Source organism: Lepidochelys kempii, chromosome 26 (assembly GCF_965140285.1).
Source record: "Lepidochelys kempii isolate rLepKem1 chromosome 26, rLepKem1.hap1, whole genome shotgun sequence".
In the NCBI taxonomy this organism is placed as follows: Eukaryota; Metazoa; Chordata; order Testudines; family Cheloniidae; genus Lepidochelys; species Lepidochelys kempii.
The window spans coordinates 12948375-12965352 of record NC_136405.1 but is presented as its reverse complement, the minus strand read 5'-3'; the positions used below and the strand labels follow the sequence as shown (position 1 = coordinate 12965352).

The 16978-nt window shown below is 52.4% G+C and overlaps 1 protein-coding gene across 5 annotated transcripts in view; it reads left to right on the top strand.

Moving 5' to 3' along the window:
- Positions 1-16978, top strand: part of TET3 (tet methylcytosine dioxygenase 3) — a 156993-nt gene that overhangs the window by 116441 nt on the left and 23574 nt on the right. For all 5 annotated transcript variants that reach the window (XM_078850671.1, XM_073325183.2, XM_073325184.2 and 2 more), the window contains one exon: positions 7530-7620. In XM_078850671.1, the coding sequence (XP_078706797.1) occupies positions 7530-7620 (91 nt within the window). The remainder of the gene's footprint in view (positions 1-7529; positions 7621-16978) is intronic.

The following is a 16978-nucleotide window of genomic DNA, read 5'->3' as shown; positions in this document are numbered from 1 at the left end:
ACAATGCAACACACTGATCACTCTGGTCACAATTGTTAATTCCACTGCCCAGGGGGTCACAGAGACCAGAAGCCTCCTCCCACCAAAACCCCAAGAATTTTTGAAATACCTTTTCTTGATTGCCCCGCTTGGCGAGTCCACCTAGCAGCTTTCCATGGTTATGCACAAGGGCCCAGCTGACCATGCTGGCTACGCAATCCAGGCGCACTCCCACCTGGAGTACACAGGAGATATTGGATCTCCTGGGCCTGTGGGAAGAAGAGGCTGGGTAGGCACAGCTAAGGACCAGCCATAGAAATGTGAAGATCTCTGAGCAGATTGCACGGGGGATGCAGGAGACGGAGTACGACAGGGATCAGCAGCTGTGCCACGTGAAAGCGAAGGAACTGCAGCAGGCAAACCAGAAGGGCAGAGAGGCTGACAGTCAATCCAGTGCCGAGCCGCAGACCTGCTTTTACAAAGAGCTGCATGCCATATTTGGCGGAGACCTCCCCATGCACCACCCTGGGTACCGCCGTGGAGCCCGAGACAGAGGCCCCTGGTGTGAACAGTGAGGATGAAGAGGATGAAGGACATGTGCCCAGGAGGCCCAGCTATGCCAAGAGCCAGGATCTTTTTGAGACTTCACCATAGTCCAGTTGGTCCCAGCTGTCAAGCGTGATGCAAGGGAAGGAACCTCAGGTAAGAGGGTAAATTTATTTCCCATTACAGCGATGATGCCCCCAACTTAGCAGGACAAAGCTATCGACTTTTCCTTAATGTACGCATGCTAGACTAGGTAGCGATACAACAAAGAGGTAGTGTAGTTATCTGCTTTTCATTCCCCTCTAGAGTTAGACGGGTGGATGGAGCGGGATTGTCACGCGTAGCAGTGTGTGTCTGTACACAGGGATGTGTCTTGAATCCTCCCAAGAGATCTTGAGGAAAGGTTTCTAGGGCCGACAGCCTTATTTCCCCCTCTGCGGTAGGGTGCTTTCCTACGCCAGTCAGTGATAACTTCAGCAGGCACCGTTGCAGTACGCACGCTTGCAGCACATGGGCCTTGGGAATGCAAGCTGCAGCTGTGCTCTCTGTGCCTTTGTCACCCTCGGGAGTGGGATATCAGCTCAGATCGCCCCAGCCTGTGGAAAATGGTGCCAGTATTCAGCGCCATTGCCCTGTACTCATAGTTTCATGCAACCGAGCAATACCCTCCTCATTTCCCTCAAGTGCGGTGCCTGGTGCTGTGCACGAGCACTTGGAAGCAGACTGTCAGTCAGGAGGTCTTGCTTAAAGCATCCGGGGAGCATGGGAAGGGAGTTCAGAAACTTAACTTTCACTTTCTGTTTCACGTACTGACAGCGGTACCTTTGTGTGTTCTATCTGCCACTGCCGCCGTTGTGGCCTTCAGGGGTTCCCCCTCTACACCTGTGGAACGCTTGAGTCAGAGAAAGAAGAGGACTCAGGATGACATGTTCGGCAAGATCCTGCAAGCCAGTGCTGCATCAGACTGTGAGCAGAGGGCCTGGAGGGTGAATATTACAGTCTGGATGGAGAGGGAAAGAACAGACAGGAGAAGATCCAGGAGTCTCAGCAGGCAAAGGAGAGGGAGATGCACCAGGGGCTTCTCCTACCGCTCCACACTAAGGACAACCACAGTATCGCATACACTGACCTTTGAGAGCCATGGTTGATGTATGACTAACTAAAGTGAACATGAATGTTCCTTCCTCTTCTTTAAACTCTGATCCATAAATTTATTAAGGTTTTAATATATTTGCTTTTAACTTGCACAGAATTTCTGCTGAAGTGTTTTTGTGAGTCAATTAAACTCTGTTGTTTGGAGAATAATTCATTTTTATTAATCCCAATGTATGATGCGGAATGGCTGATGGTAGTGAGGGCACCCGCTTACCTGTTATCATACACTGTGACAGCTCATTGGATCAGTGACACACACAGTGTAATGTTCATAAATGTACAGCAAGCACCACAAAATTCAATGTTATGTTCATAGATGTGTACCAAGCAACGCACAATTCCTAACAGGCCCCCAAACTGCAGGGCTGAGTAGAGCACAGTCCACCACGACACATTACTGGGGCTCATTGATAAAGTGCTCTTTCAAAGCCTCTCTGAGCTGGGTGGCTCCACATTGAGGTCTTCTAATAGCCCTTGTGTGTGGTTGTTCAAACTCATCAGACAGCTGCTCCACCTGCACCCTCTGCCCCAGCAGCAACTTTTACCCCTTTGTGTCACAGATATTATGCGGGACGCTGCAGGCAGCTCTAACCACTGGGATATTTTTCCTCACAGAAAATATCTGGTGAGTAAACAACGCCAGCGTCCCTTCAGCCTACCAAAAGCACATTCAGCTGTCATCCTGCACTGGCAGTTGAATCTTCCCTTGGTGCTGCCAAGGTGCCCAGTGTACAGCTTCATGAGCAAGGGGTAGGCTGGATCCCCCAGGATCATGATAGGCATTTCAACATCGCCAATGGTAATCTGCTGGTCATGAAAGAAAATCCCTGCTTTTAGCTTTCTGAATAGTTCTGTGTTCTTAAAGATGCAAGCTTCACGCACCTTCCCTGACCAGCCAACACTGATGTCAGTGAAGTGTTTCCAGTGATCAACCAGCACTTGCATAACGATAGAAAAATAGCCCTTTCTGTTGATGTACTCTCTGGCAAAGTGGGCTGATGCCAAAATAGGGATATGCGTGCCGGCTATCATTCCACCACAGTTTGGGAACCCCATTGCTGCAAATCCACTATGTCCTGCACATTGCTGAGAGTCACAGTCCTGCAGAGCAGGAGACAGTTAATGGCCCTGCACACGTGCATAACAACAGCCCCCACTGTAGATTTTCCAACTTCAAAATGATTTTCCCGTTGACCTGTAGCAGTCCAGTGTTGCAAGTTGCCACAGTGCGATCGCCGCTTGCTTCTCCATTCTCAGTGCAGCTCTCAGTCTGGTGTCTCTGTGCCAGGGGACTGGGATGAGCTTGGCACACAGATCCAGGAATATGGCCTTTCATATCTGAAAGTTCTTTAGCCACTGCTCGTCATCCTAAGCCTCTATTACAAAGGGATCCCACCAGTAAGTGCTCGTTACTTGGGTCCAGAAGCGGCACTCCACTGTTTGCAGCTGCTCCATGAATACCACCAGCGGTATTGAATTGGTTCTTGCTATGTTACACAGCAGTCTGCCCTCCCAGAAATCACCATTTTCCCCTTTGCTCTTCTTGCGGCTCTGCAAATACCAGAGGATCACGCATCCTGTTCTCACCGCACTCGTGACAATAATGCAGAGCTGTGCAGCCTCCATGCTTCGGTCAGAGATAATGGACAGCGACAAGTCCGGCACAGGTTCATGGGATTTGCAAAATAGGTGCGACAGTTATGGGACAGAGGTGGCATTATGGGATGGGGAAAGTTGCATGATGGGAACTTGGTCCCACAATCCAAGTCTCCCCTTACGTGACTCATTTCTGCCCTCACCATACATTGTCAAAACTTCCCAAAAAAGAGTGTGCTGGATGATGGTGAGTTGCACGCTGGGATGCCTCCCCATGGTGCACCGTGCACTGACATGAATGCCCCTGCAGTGCCAAAGCAAGGAGCCACGTATGTATGTGCACGAGTGATATACTCGGTGCAGCAGCCGATGTCAACGTCAGTTGCCTCGGCAATAGTTTGCCGTGTAGACGTGCCCTTAGACAATAATGCCATGGGCTTGGGGAAACGTGGATCTTGGCACTGCCCCCTGAACTCCAGAGCGCGGGCTGTATCCATGCATTTGCTGTGCCAGGCCAATTCTACCTCCTACACAAAAGCACAATGGAGGAGGAAAAATGTAGAAGTCGGAGCTAATTTTTGGCTAAGCTGGGCCCTGAAATGGCTCTCTAACTCTGGCCATTTCTGCTTCTTCCTGAGTAGTCCTACTAGCTACTAGCCCCCAGGTGTCTGGTATCCAGCAACTGCACGAGTCTCTCTTTTTCCCCCTGCTGGTTGGACTTGAGTTCTGTGTCCCGTCATGCGTGCTGGGGCGGTGAATGTTACAGTGGGTGCCGCCTTTGATCGTGTAGCTCATGGCCAGGATTTCCAAAGAAACTTTGGGATAGAAATTCCCAGCCTACCACCTCTGGTGCCTTCACCTGCTCCCACGGCTTCAGTTATCTCTGCCGGGCTGAAGACTCCTGAGCCTGCTAGGCCTCTCCTTCCAGATCTCCTGCTGGATGCCCTACTCTTGCCTCCGACGCCAGGCCCCATTCATCAGTGCCCTGCTCCTGGTGGAATCATTCACAGCCGTGCAAAGAGGGAGTCAGATGATACCAGGTCATTCGGTTGTGGTGGCACATTGCACTGCTGTAGATGGCTCCATGTGGGGTAGGGGCCCACGTCCCTGAACTTCTGATTGTTTCTCCTTGTTCCTCTCCAACTCGCTTTCCCATCTCCCAGGTGCTCAGCCAGGGGGTTATCCGTGGCTCTTTTCCCTGCTGTAGCTGGGGCTCTTGCTCAGTTTGGTCCCCTCTTCCCGTCTAGTGTCATCAATTTCTGCCCATCTCTCACCGTTCCCGCATCTCCAACTCTTGGCCATGTGCTGGGGACCTCTCGGGGTCGGTGGAGTCTCCCAAGGGTACCAGTGGTGTACCTGAGAAAGGAATCTGGCCTGCACTCAGATAAATGACTCTCCCGGTGATGTAAGTCAGGAGTAACTCCATTGTAGCCAGTGGGTCAGATGCTCGGTGTAAATGGGGGTAGCTGATCTGCAGTGGTTGAGGCTCTGGGACATCAGAGTTACACTGGATTAAAGGAAGAGGTATAAACACGTATCTTTACCTCTAGGCCGCCGTTCGTGCCTGGATGTGGCATTGAAGGGGATTTTGCTTCTTGCACTCCCTCTGGTGGGCACTTCCTTTGCCCGGATGGTCAGCCCCAACCAGTCCCTTCTCCAGAGTGCCTTGCTTGGTCTTCTGTGGCACAGTTCAGTCCCATTCTGGGTTCAGCTCTAAACAAAAAACATAAAAAGGATCCTTTGCCCCTCCTCAGTTCAACTTCAACTCCTCCCCCTTGTCAAGGTACTGACCCCCTGATTTTTCCCTGCAGGGAATCCAAGTGCCATTTAAGCTAGCCTTCCACCCCTCCTGCGCGTCTGTCTCATTCCCTGGTCTTCATCGACCCTTGCTTGGGACTCCTCTCCACTCTACAGCTAACCCTACTCTTGTCGTTCCACTTTCTGGCCAGGGCCAAGCCCTGCTACAGGAAGGGACTCTCCCTAGTTCGTCTCTGCCACGCCTGTGCTCTCTCAGCTCCTTGTACAGCCTCGCTGTCCCCACTCTGACCCAAGAGGCAATCGATCACCTCCCAGGTGCAGAGCATAACTAAGTAGGGTCTTTCCCTTGCCTTACAGGTGCCTATGTTTGAGATGAAATAGCACCGGTTTACCCAGCTGGGCAAAGTAGATGGCTTTGGGTCACAGCTGTGTTCTTTGCTCCTGTCTCTCTCCAGCTTCACCTTGATCCCAGGAGGCTGCGAAAAGAGAGAGGGAGAAAATGTTCCATGTGGGCCAGAAAATATAGCAAAATCTGCCCCTGCCAGAGAGCTGGTTAATCCGTGATTTAGAAACCTCTCGCTTTTCTCCCAATATAATCCGGCTTCTCAGCATTCACCAAACAATCTTGTTCCAGCTGATCGGAGGAACCTGACTGCGATGTCTCCAGGCAAGGAACTCATGCATCCTGTGCAGGGCTGGTAGCTGCGTTTGCATCGCTCACCCCTGTTGGTCATTGCCCTCCAGAGGCCGGCTGTATAGAATGCAATGAGTGCCAGGCCATGCTTGCTTGATGCAGTGATGGCCTGGCTCTGTATCTAGGTGCTTGGTGCTGGGCCATGCCTGAAGCTATTCTGCTGAACCTGAGTTGTGTGTGTGTGTGTGTGTGTGTGTATATCTTGTTCCATCACATGCCACAAGATTCACTGGGTGGGACTCTCCACTGGTGGGAATTACCGTAGCTGTACCAATTTTAGGGGAGCTCTGCTGATCTGTCCCAGCTGGGGATCGGGCCCGTTGTGTCCAGTTTCAGGAAGGAGGGGTGGATTTGCATGTATCTTCCCCACGCGGGTTATTGCGAGAAGCTGCTTTTCTCCATGGCTGCATTTAAAGGGCGTGAAGTGCGCTGCGGGCAATGCTGCCAGGAATGGCTGAAAACCTGTTTCTTGTCACTGAGTGAAAAGGGAGGGTGGTTTTGATAGGCGTTGGCTGTGTGTTAAAAGCAGGCACACCTCTGTTTGCTAAGGGCTGGATTGTGCTGCCTTAACTCATGTGAGATATGACCTAGTTCAGCCAGGAGCCCACTGAAGTCACAGGGGAGAAAGGCACTTCTGATGAGGAGTAAGGGTGGCAGAAGCTGACCCCTTACAGCACAGATGTGGGAAAGGACTATGCAATTAAGGCACCGCCTTGCTTATCAGCATGGACTTGTGGTTAACAAAGCCCTGGCTGGCATGATTTAGTTGGGGATTGGTCCTGCTTTGAGCAGGGGGTTGGACTAGATGACCTCCTGAGGTCTCTTCCTACCCTAATCTTCTATGATTCTATGATAATACACTAGGCAGGTGCTCTGCAGATCCATGTTCCATTCCTGGCTCTGCTGTATGTGACTTAATATATGTGCACTTTAGTCCCCAGCTGTAAACTGGGGGTAACAATCCCACCTTTGTGTGCTTAGATTGTAAGCTCTTTGAGACTGGGGCTGTCCCATTGTGTCTGTACAGCGCCTAGCCCAGAGGCACCTGGATCTAGGTGAGGACCTCTAGGTGCTCCTGTAAACTAAGCATTACTAGTCATAACTTTCTCTGTGCGTACACCCAGAGTTCTGTCTGCTCACTGGAGATGCAAAAGTAAGCATTGCTCTCTCTAACTCTTGCTAACCCTGCAGTCCTGGGAAAGGAAGCTGAGGGCGATTTCTTATTGTGCATCGTCAACTGAACGCTTGGCTAAGGGCTTGTCTACACCTGGAGTTAATATCAGGACCAGCTGTTGCCCTTTAAATTCATATCTTGCCTTAATCTGAGTTCACTTTCAAGTGTGGACAAGCCTCAGGCCTGGTCTACACTGAAAATTTCTATCGACCGAGCTTTAGCACTCAGGGCTCTGCAAAATCCACTGCCCTGAGCGCTGTGGCTACACCGATATAACCCACAGTGTAGATACAGCTCGGGTGACGGAAGGATGCTTCCCTCAACGTCACCGCCTCTGCTCGGGAAAGCGGAGTTCCTGCAGCGACAGAAAACGGCGATCGCTCCGTCGCTGTGCCGCCTGTCATGTGAACACGCCCTAAGTGTGGTCGGCTGCAGCTCTGCAAACTCAGGGATCGCACTGAGGCTGCACAGGTGGTGCTGGTGGGCGGGCGTCTTGTGAAGAGCGTGGGGCCGTCCTGATTTCACTAAGGACTTGCGTTAGCCTGCAGGATCTGCCTGGTTCTGGGGAGGGTAGAGGGGGTTGGCACCGGTTCAAATGAAGTAATCCCCCCCCCTTGTTTTTCCTAGAACAAATAGTGGAGAAAGACGAGGGACCATACTACACCCACCTGGGATCAGGACCAACGGTGGCATCTATCAGGGATCTCATGGAAGAGAGGTATGTCACGAATGGTTTGCAACAAGTGAGACAGGTGGAGTAAAATCCCTCCCTCCTGTTCAGAGGGCCCCGTGGAAGAGGGGCTATGCTGAATCAGTGCATTCCTTAGCTGCCCCACCCCTGCCTCCTCCACAGCTGGGGCTGCTCACTTTTCTGCCTTGCAAAGGACCCCCTGGGAAGAGGGGGGCGATTGCAGATGCTTCCAGTGCCCTCTGCTGGTCATGCTGCCACTGAGGGCCCTGTGCCAGGGGCTGCAGCCACATCACCCCAGGCAGAATCTAACCCATGGGCGTCTTCCAGGAAGGCTGGTGTTGTCGCCCAAGGTAAAGGCTGATCTGGGCAGCAGAGTGTCCCGCTCTGACGCTGGGCTTGGCGGTGGAGCAAGCACCGTGTCTGTGCCAGGGCAAACAATTCCTCCAATTTATCAGGCACAGCTAGATTTCTTCTGCACCAGGCATGCATGTCACCTCGGCCCACCGCTTCCCTCCAGCTGGCATGGTGCTTGTGGACAGCGTAAATGGGAAGCCAAAAAGCCGCCCCTCCTGCCCCCATGCTTCCATCTCCGCACGTGTTCTACTCGTGCTTGGATTCACCTGCCTGTTGGTTGCGTTATCCCGGGGTGGCGACGCAGGACGGGGCATGGGATTTTTGCTCTCCCGGCTACCGTTCCGGTGAAAGTTGTCCGGGATTGTCTGGGTTTGTCAGCAGTCCCTGGGAGAGGTGGTGGTGAATACAACTTTCACGGGTCCCTGAAGGGTGTGTCTGCACTGCCAGCCGGAGGCGTGAATGCAGCACCGGTGGATACACCTGAGTTATCTTTGATCCAGATCTATGGGGGTGGTGGGCACCCCAGTATGTACCCAAAGTCCCTGGTAGGGAGGGATGCTGCTTCTGGGGGGTTTCACTGCTATTGTTAACTCTAGTGTAGATCGGTCTACGGCACGTACAGCGGTCGCACCTCCGACTGCACATAACCTAAATCACCGTGGCCGTGGCTAGACCAGGGTTCAGAGTTGGTAGAGGGTATTAGCTGACATATTCTGCCTAACACTCTGGAAAGTCTAGTGAAGGCACGGCACCCTGCCTTGAACACGGGCTAAGGTGGTCAAGGGAAAGCCTTGGTGGGAACTAGATGCCTGTGGGAAACCACGCTGGTTAGTCCAATTTGCTGCAGGGAGTCACTTCAGGCTTGTGTTGGCCAACCGGTTTGCTTTGATTCCCACAGCCAGGGCTGGCAGGGCTGCTGGCAACTCATGCACTGCCTGGGTGCACATCTGCATGGTACGCCAATGAGTATCGCATGACGAGACGTATCATTTGCCTCCCACAGACAGTTCGACAGCTGCCAAACTAAGCAACTGGCCAAGGGCAAGTCAAAACCTTTCACGGTTACTATTAGTTATGACTGCGGTCAAGTCAGTGAAATTGGCAATAGAAAAGACCAATGGGGTCACCCAGCCTGTCCCTCTGCCAGGGCAGGATTCTTTCCTACTGTTCGCTTTCCAGTGTAGTCCAGGATTTTTGGCGATGGTTGTTTTTTGTCTCAAGCAACAGGGCTTCCACCCCTTCCTCTGGGGAGACTGTACAATCTCACTGGTCACCAGAGCCTGCTCGCTGCTAGTTATGTGTAAATTTTTCCGAGTCTGGCAGTGTTAGGTCCTACCGTTAATAGATCTTGCTGTTAGGAAACATTTTTCCCTTTGCTCAATTTCATCAGATAGTGCAGGGTCCTACCACCCAGTTCTACCATCTCCTGCCTTGGTTATTGCACCCCGGACATATTTGTGCAGCTGAGTCGTCTCCAGGCCCACGTCCTCCCCTTTGCAGATTGAAAAGGAGTAGAAGGGACTTACGAGGACAGACGCATGTTGCCTGAGCTGGCTCAGTTCCAGGGTGTTGTTGCTTTTCAGCAGCTGTAATGTGGGGAGTTGGGAGGGAGCAGCTTGCAGATCGCAAGGCAGCTGTGCAGCTGGACGGTCAATGGGAGTTAAATGGGAGATCTCTGCCCATCCATGCACCAGGACCCTGGTTTTTTGGGTGAGTCTCCCGGCTAAGATGTCCTGCTCTCCTCCTGCCTGCACTGAGCATCATTCTTCTCAGCCCCTTACCCATCCCCGGTCAGGAAAATCAAAAGCAGGTGGTGCTGCCTCGATTTCTGAGAGCCCAGTTTGCCGTGACTTGGGGCCATGGGCTCAGCAACAGCCCTTAGGTTGGGCACCGAAAATCACTAGAGGAAACCCTCAGCCACTGTACACACCTGCCATGGAGGGGCTGCTGGCAGCTGATAGGGGAGCATGTGTGCTCCCTTGCCCCCTTGTCTTGTGTCCCACCAAGGGGCTGGGATGTTTGGACTTGGCAGGGAAGGGTTGGTGTGCTAATCTCAGGCTAATCTAATCAAGCCTTTCAGGACTGGGAAAATTGCAGGCCAAACTCCCACGGATGTCATTGTGGCCAGGATTTCACCCTGGGGTTGGAGATGGGGACGGTACTAGCCAGGGGGAGGGGATGGGCTTTGCACCAGTTGTGCTCCCCCTGGGTTCTGGATTACTCTAGGGGCCAAAATACACCCCCCTTTCCCCCCGGCCTAAGCAAACATGGCCTATCTCAGCCTGGCTCTGGCAAAGCCCAGAATCCTGCTCCAGGCCTGCCCCTATGTTATGCCTTTGGTGGCCCTACACTAATGCCTGCTCGGGGGGGATTTCTCTCCTAACCTATTGCAGCAGAGGCCCCTGTATGCTGCTGAAGTGGAATGGGGTGTGTGTGTGTGTTGGGGGGTGGGGTAGATCCCTGCCATAGCGTTGGCGAGTGTTTAACTAATGGGATGAATGGGCTGGTGTCGGATCTGCTTGTTCTCCATTGTGCAGCGCGCAGAAATATGCCTGCAGGGGGGAAAGCAGCAAAGTACCATGCAGGCAGGTGGGGCACAGATTAACTGGGTTACACCCCTGGGATTGAGTCACGGCGCTGAGTCAGCCAGAAATAGAGCGTCACCAGGGTTGATGGCATTACGTCACCCACCTTGGGGGCACAGTGATTCACGGGGGAACAGGCATGCTATGGAAGGGAACCCACAACCCCCTGGGGGAGCGAGTAATTACTGACTCCACATGAACACCCTCATAGCCAACAGACAGTGACTGATCCTGATCCAGAAAGGTACCAAACACTCATGAGAGGTGTTGACTGACCTCAACTCCCATGCAAGTCAGTAGTGCTTGGCAGGATCGGGCCCCTAATGAGGCATAAATCCTCATTGGCTTGGAGTCTTACCTCTGCCACCAACTGTGTTAAGCAAGCCACATATTAAAATCACTCTGTGCCTCAGTTTCCCCATCTTCCTCGCCTCCCAGAGGGTGTTGTGAGGTTGAAGTTAGGGAATCTTTGTGAAGTTAATTGAGGCCCTTGAATAGAAGGGGGGATGCAAGCGCAAATTATTTTAAAAAGTGAAATCAGCAGGCTTTGTTACTTCATCTTCTCAGTCTGGGCTTGTGGGAATTAAATTTCCTGCCCGTCAGCCTGTGCAGTGAGCGCCCCCTGTGGATTCTGGAAGCTTTGCAGCTCAGGGCAATAGAAATTCACCTGCACTGTTTCAGCAGATAGTCTTCTCTTAGCAATAATGTGAAGTTTGATGGTGTTTTTACACCTGCCTGCACTTCTAGGTCAGGGGATACAGCATTCGCAGCTTGGGATGACTTGAGCGTCAGAACAGCACGTGTCAGGCCAGGCCGTGTGCTCGGTCAGGGTAGATCTGGAAAGCACTGCACTAGTGCCGGTGGCTATTTGCCAGTTCAGCTGAGAGCACAATCTGGTCCATGGGGCACCATAGAGCTTTGGTGGAATTGTTCCTTGAAAAACTCCCACCAGCAATCCCAGTGTGCATAAGGGTGTCTGAGCTCCCTTCACTAAATGGGCTAGATTTAACTCAAGGATGGGAGTGGACATGTTCTGTCCTCCCCAGCACTGGGGCTAGGTTTTCTCCAAAGCACCCAGCGTTGGTCCTCGCTCTGCTTCCAGTGAAATCAACGATAAAGCTCCCATTGACTTTAGCGGGGACAACGCTGAGCGCTTCAGAAGATCCCTCCCGAGATGCGCAGCAGCAAGTTTTGGTCTGTCGGATGCCCCAGTTTCCATCGCTGGGGCAGGCAGGTCATTGTAGGGCAGGTTTAGGACCTGGGGTTGCAGGGTCCTGGGTGACCGATGCCTCCACCTCCCCACTGGGGAGCCAGGTGAAACAGCACCCAACAATTACTGGTGGGTTAGGCACTGCAGGAAGTACCGCCCAAAGAAGCTAGAGAGCAGAACCCTGCAGCCGCCTGATTGGTCAGCACCGACTATTTAAAGGAGGAAGCTGACCCAGGGAGCTGTCTGAGGAACAAAGCAGATTCTGGCTTGCTACTGACCTCATCCTTCACCCCGTTTTGGTTCTGATTCCTGCCTTTGACCCTGTCCCAGCTCGACCTTCGTTCCAGTTTCCTGACTCAACCTGGCAACTAGTTGTGACTGCTGCCTTCGACCCTGGCCCAGCGGACATCACTGTCTACGCCCCGGCCATTACAGTCATGAGCGTTGATGGGGCCTGGGGAATGGAAAGGTCATGCTGGAAATCGCCTCCCATTCTCAGCTGGCTGCCAGAGGGGGTGACAGCACAGGCCAGGGGCTGCAAGCCCATGGGCTCTCACCTGTGTTTAAAACCCTTGATAGTGACCTACTGCAAGTGGTGATGACGATGCATTCTCCTGCTTAGTCTCAACTGCAATTCCTACAACAGCAGCTTCCGTTTCCTCATCAGCCTCCTGGCCACCATTCCCCAGATGCCAGGGCGAGCTCTGGACTTGCTTTGCGTTGGTGAAGCAGGTAGTTATTAGGAAAGTGTGACGCTGAGTCTTGCCTTTACGTTCCCCCTAGTCTTCTTGGAAGTGTGGTATCTGGATAGCGTCTCTCTCCAGTCAGTCAGATGTAAATGGACGGGTGTAGAGCAGGTTAATGAGACGTACGCACCAGCTGCTGCTGCTCAAATCTTCCCATCGCTCTCCATGTTCCTCGTGGGTGAGGGAGATGAAATCCAGTCCAGGAAGTTCCCACCCACCCTGTAGATCAGGAACATCTGAGCTTGGGAGCCGAGCAGTGGAGAATTCTGCAGGGCCGACGAGATGCTTTGGGGGGAGGGATAGCTCAGTGGTTTGAGCATTGGCCTGCTAAACCCAGGGTTGTGAGTTCAATCCTTGAGGGGGCCATTTAGGGATCCAGGGCAAAAATTTTGGATTGGTCCTGCTTTGTGCAGGGGGTTGGACTAGATGACCTCCTGAGGTCCCTTCCAACCCTGATATTCTGTGATTCTATGCCTGGCTCCATCTTCTCTTGCTGGTGCCGTTCGCTTCTGGAGGCTTTCAGCTGAGAATGGAATAACTAGGCGGGTTGATCCGCGTCAAGGGAATGGCCAGCCATTAGATTAGCTTATTTGTTGGCTCTTAGTGGAAGTGCCTGTCAAGGGGAGGGCAGTGCTTTCGAGGCAGGAGGATACAACACTGTGAGATCATGAGATGAAGAGCAGGGCAGGTTGTCAGCTCTTTGGGGGCAGGGACTGTCCTTTTGTTCTGTGTCTGTACAGCGCCTGGCACAATGGGGGCCTGGGGCTTCTAGGGGCAACCACGCTATAAATCATAATATGCTTCTGTGCAGTAGAGATGTGCTGCAGTTTGCTCTGGCTTTCCAGTTATGCTGATGCATGAGATGGAGCCTTGTGCACAATGTGTCCTTGTAAACTTGGGTGTCTAGGATTTCACAGCCGTTGCTATGCGATGGGGACTGTTCCCGACGATGAACCGCTGCTGCGTGGTCTAAAGCAGTATGGGGCCTAAGCCACGCGGATAAGCAGTTCCGATTCCTTCCAACAGAGGGCAGTGGGGTGCATGCCCGCCGCCCACTCCGCGTCAACGTCTCATCTAGATGAGTAGCAATTTTACATCGAGCGGAAATCCCACTTGTCTACAGTGGGAACTGCAGAGCAGCAGCGTCTTTCGCTGAGCCTGCCCACTTTGCAGATCTCCCCTTCTCAGTGGAGGTTGCCTGCGTTGCCTGGGAATTCATAGGAATTGCCAAACTGCATCTGACCCGAACTCAGTCCATCCCAGTGTCCTGTCTCAGGTGGTGGCCAGCACCATACGCCCCAGAAGAAGATGTGAGAACCCTGCAGCAGCAGGTATGGGATCATCTGCCCTCCACATTTGGTCTGATCCTGACCCCCAATAGTTAGATTGGCTCAAGCCTTGAAGCATAAAGGTTCATATCCCTGCCAACACTTTTGCCGGCATTAATATGCTAACTCTGAATATTCATATAAACGCCCAATTCCTTTTTGACTCTTGCTCAGTTCTTGGCCTCAGTGACTTCTAGTGGCAATGAGTTCCACCGGCTAATGACGTTCAGTGGAATCTAGGCACCCGACTGCCATTTGTCCATTTGAAAATCTTCCGCAGGAGCAGTGTGTGTTGCAGACTGTTATGCGCACATCAGCTGAAGGTATTAGTGATAGTTATAAGCTATGGTTGTAAAGCAATCTATCGACCTATTTTTATGTCATTATTGTAGTGCCTAGGGACCGACCAAGAATGGGACCCAGTTGTGTGAGGTGCTGCACAAACACATAATAAAAGACGGTGCCTACAATCTAAAGAGATAAAACAGATAAAGGGTTAAGGGGAAAGGGTTTAACATACAGGCGGAGTAATTAGAGTGATGGTTTGCAAATAGTCCCGCAATTTTGCAATTGATCGCCCATGTATTAAAACACCCATCTGACACAAATTAACCTCTTATCAACTGTTTACAAATGTCCCCGCCCCGGAAAGTGTGACCAAAATGCAGTCGCTTCGGCTCTGTTTTTTGCATCAGAATGCCCCCAGCCTGTCTTTTTGTGTCCCCGTCCCGCTCCCCTCCTACCACCGGTTCCCAACATCTGCAAAATCTTTGAAGCGCCTGGCTGTTCTGCTGGCACAATGGCTGTGTGGGTGCGTTCACCCATGAACATCAGCCGGGGCATGGGAATCCTTGTTTAAAAGTGTCTCGCTAGCAAAACTCAGCAGGGCCGTGTGGGCCGGCTCTCTTCCCCCGGGGGTGACGGATCGTGCTGGCTTCAGGAAGCGGGGCAGGAGGTAGCTGGCGTAGTTAATTAGTGCTTCCAGGAAGGAGGAGAGTGGGAAGGTTAATCTGTGCTGATTAGCTCCAGCGAAAACCCCAGGTTGCCTGATCAGTTGGATGAGAGCATCTAACAGGGCACTCTGGTCTGTGTGCCAGAGGGGAAGGAATGAAGAGACAAAGGGTCTCTCCCCGTGGTGTATGTCGGAAGGAACACTGTTGAACTCGCTGGGCATGATTCAGCCCTCAGTCCCACTGATCGGAGGCCAATGGGATAACACCAGTGTAGGACCGATATGAGGGCAGAATCAGAAATTAGGGCCTGATCCTGCAAGGAGAGTGTAAGGGCAGGAGTGGGGGGATGGGGACTTAAAGTGGTCTCCCTCAAAATTACATCCTTTCCCTGGCTGCGATAAAATGGACCCGATCCTTGAGATACCCCAGGTGCTCAGTGTGTCTCAGGGTACGTCCATGCTTGGAGGGAGGCGTGCGATTCCTAGCCTCCCCCGAGGTCCAAGAGTAGACATACCTGAAGCGTAGCTCCCGAGAATGAGAGGAGTGGGACGCAGCTCTGCTGGGATAAAGGATTGTGCTACCAAACTAACGTATGTGTTGGAGGGGTGGGGTTGACTGCTAGGCAGAATTTCAGGTGTCCTTAGGCCTTAGTCTTGCTTCCCAGCTGCAGATCCCTAGTGCAGACATGATTTGCACAAGTGCTGCTATGTCTCAAAATCCCAGTGTAGACGAGACCTAGGCTGACTTCCAGCAGGGTGGCTAGGGAGAGGCGATTTGGACCCAGCATGGGCTGTGTTGAGGAAAGCACTTGTCTGCGCAGCAGATGGGTTGCGTGGGATGAGTCACGCCTGTCCGATGGGGTTAGACGCCAGGGCTAGTTTGGTTTGTGTCCAGCTCCCATCCTAGCAAGAGTAGAACCACAAGTGATTTCACGCAGGCCACGGATCAGCCATTAGCTGGCTGCCCTTTGCAGGCAATGCTGACTTGGGTTTACCAGTAGCTAAGAGCTGCAGCCACCCTCCCTCTGGGAATCATTCTGGTTGCGCAGCTAGGCACCGAGGACTCTTGTTGCATTGGCCCATGGTCTCAGACCCCTCTAATGTGCAGCTGAAGCCCTGTCCTCTCGCTCCTGCTCCATGCTGGGTGGAAAGAGAGGAAAACAAGGGTGTAGGGCGTGGGAGGGGAAAGCATGCCTCGCGTGCCGCCGGCATAAGCAAGGCTCCCAGGAGTTAACATAGCTGTGAGGTCTGCAATCTTCTGTTCTTGGAGTCCGGCTATCTACCCCATCTCTTCTTCCCCTGAGAAGTCCGAGGGAAATCCACCCACACCCATTTGCGTGGCCAGCACAGAAGAGCTGAGTCGTGGCTCAGAGAGGGGCTGCTCTGCTCTCACATTCGTGGAACCGGGTGAAATTCAGGGGTTAGATTCAGACCCGAGCACCAGCTGGGTCCCACTGTTTGGAGGGTGTAGGTGGTGCACAGACCTCTGTGCGAGCACCCTTCACGAGCGGGGAATCTCACACCATGTGAACTGCAGTGAGGGCAGGGCTGGTTTCTGCACAGGGAAGTGAGAAAGAAAGTGTGAAACGCAAATGGCTGTATGAGTGAAAAGAAGCGTTAATGATGCAGTGGGCTTGGGATTCAGGAGACCGGGTTTCAATTCCTGGCTCTGCCATTGACCTGCTGGGTGACCTCCAGCAAGTAACTTCCCCCCTCCGTGCCTCAGTTTCCCCATCTGTAAAAAGGCAATGATAATACTGACCTTCTTTGCAAAACGCTTTGAGATCTATGACTGAAAAAGTTCTATAGAGGAGCTAGGAATTCATGTTGTTGTTCTCTCGTTGTTCTCTCTCAGTCCCTTTAGGGACAGTCTGTTTTTTTTAAATCACATCCATTCTGGCAACTCAGTGGATGCTGATTCTTTTGTGGCATGTGTGATGGGTTGGATCACAGAAACCCCCTTGGGAGCTGCCAAGACTACTTTTGCCCAGTCAGCTTAGGACTTCAGTGCCCTGCCTGGTTTGAGCCAGACCCGCTAGCCTGCTGTAAACCCAGACCCAGGCCTGAACCACGTCCCCTAACAGCTGTAAGTTCAATTGAAAGCAGTTTGCAGAAGCGTGCCTATCTTTAACACTGAGATGCCCAACTCCCAATGGGGTCCAACCCCCAAATAAATCGGTTTTACCCTGTATAAGGCTTATACAGGGTAA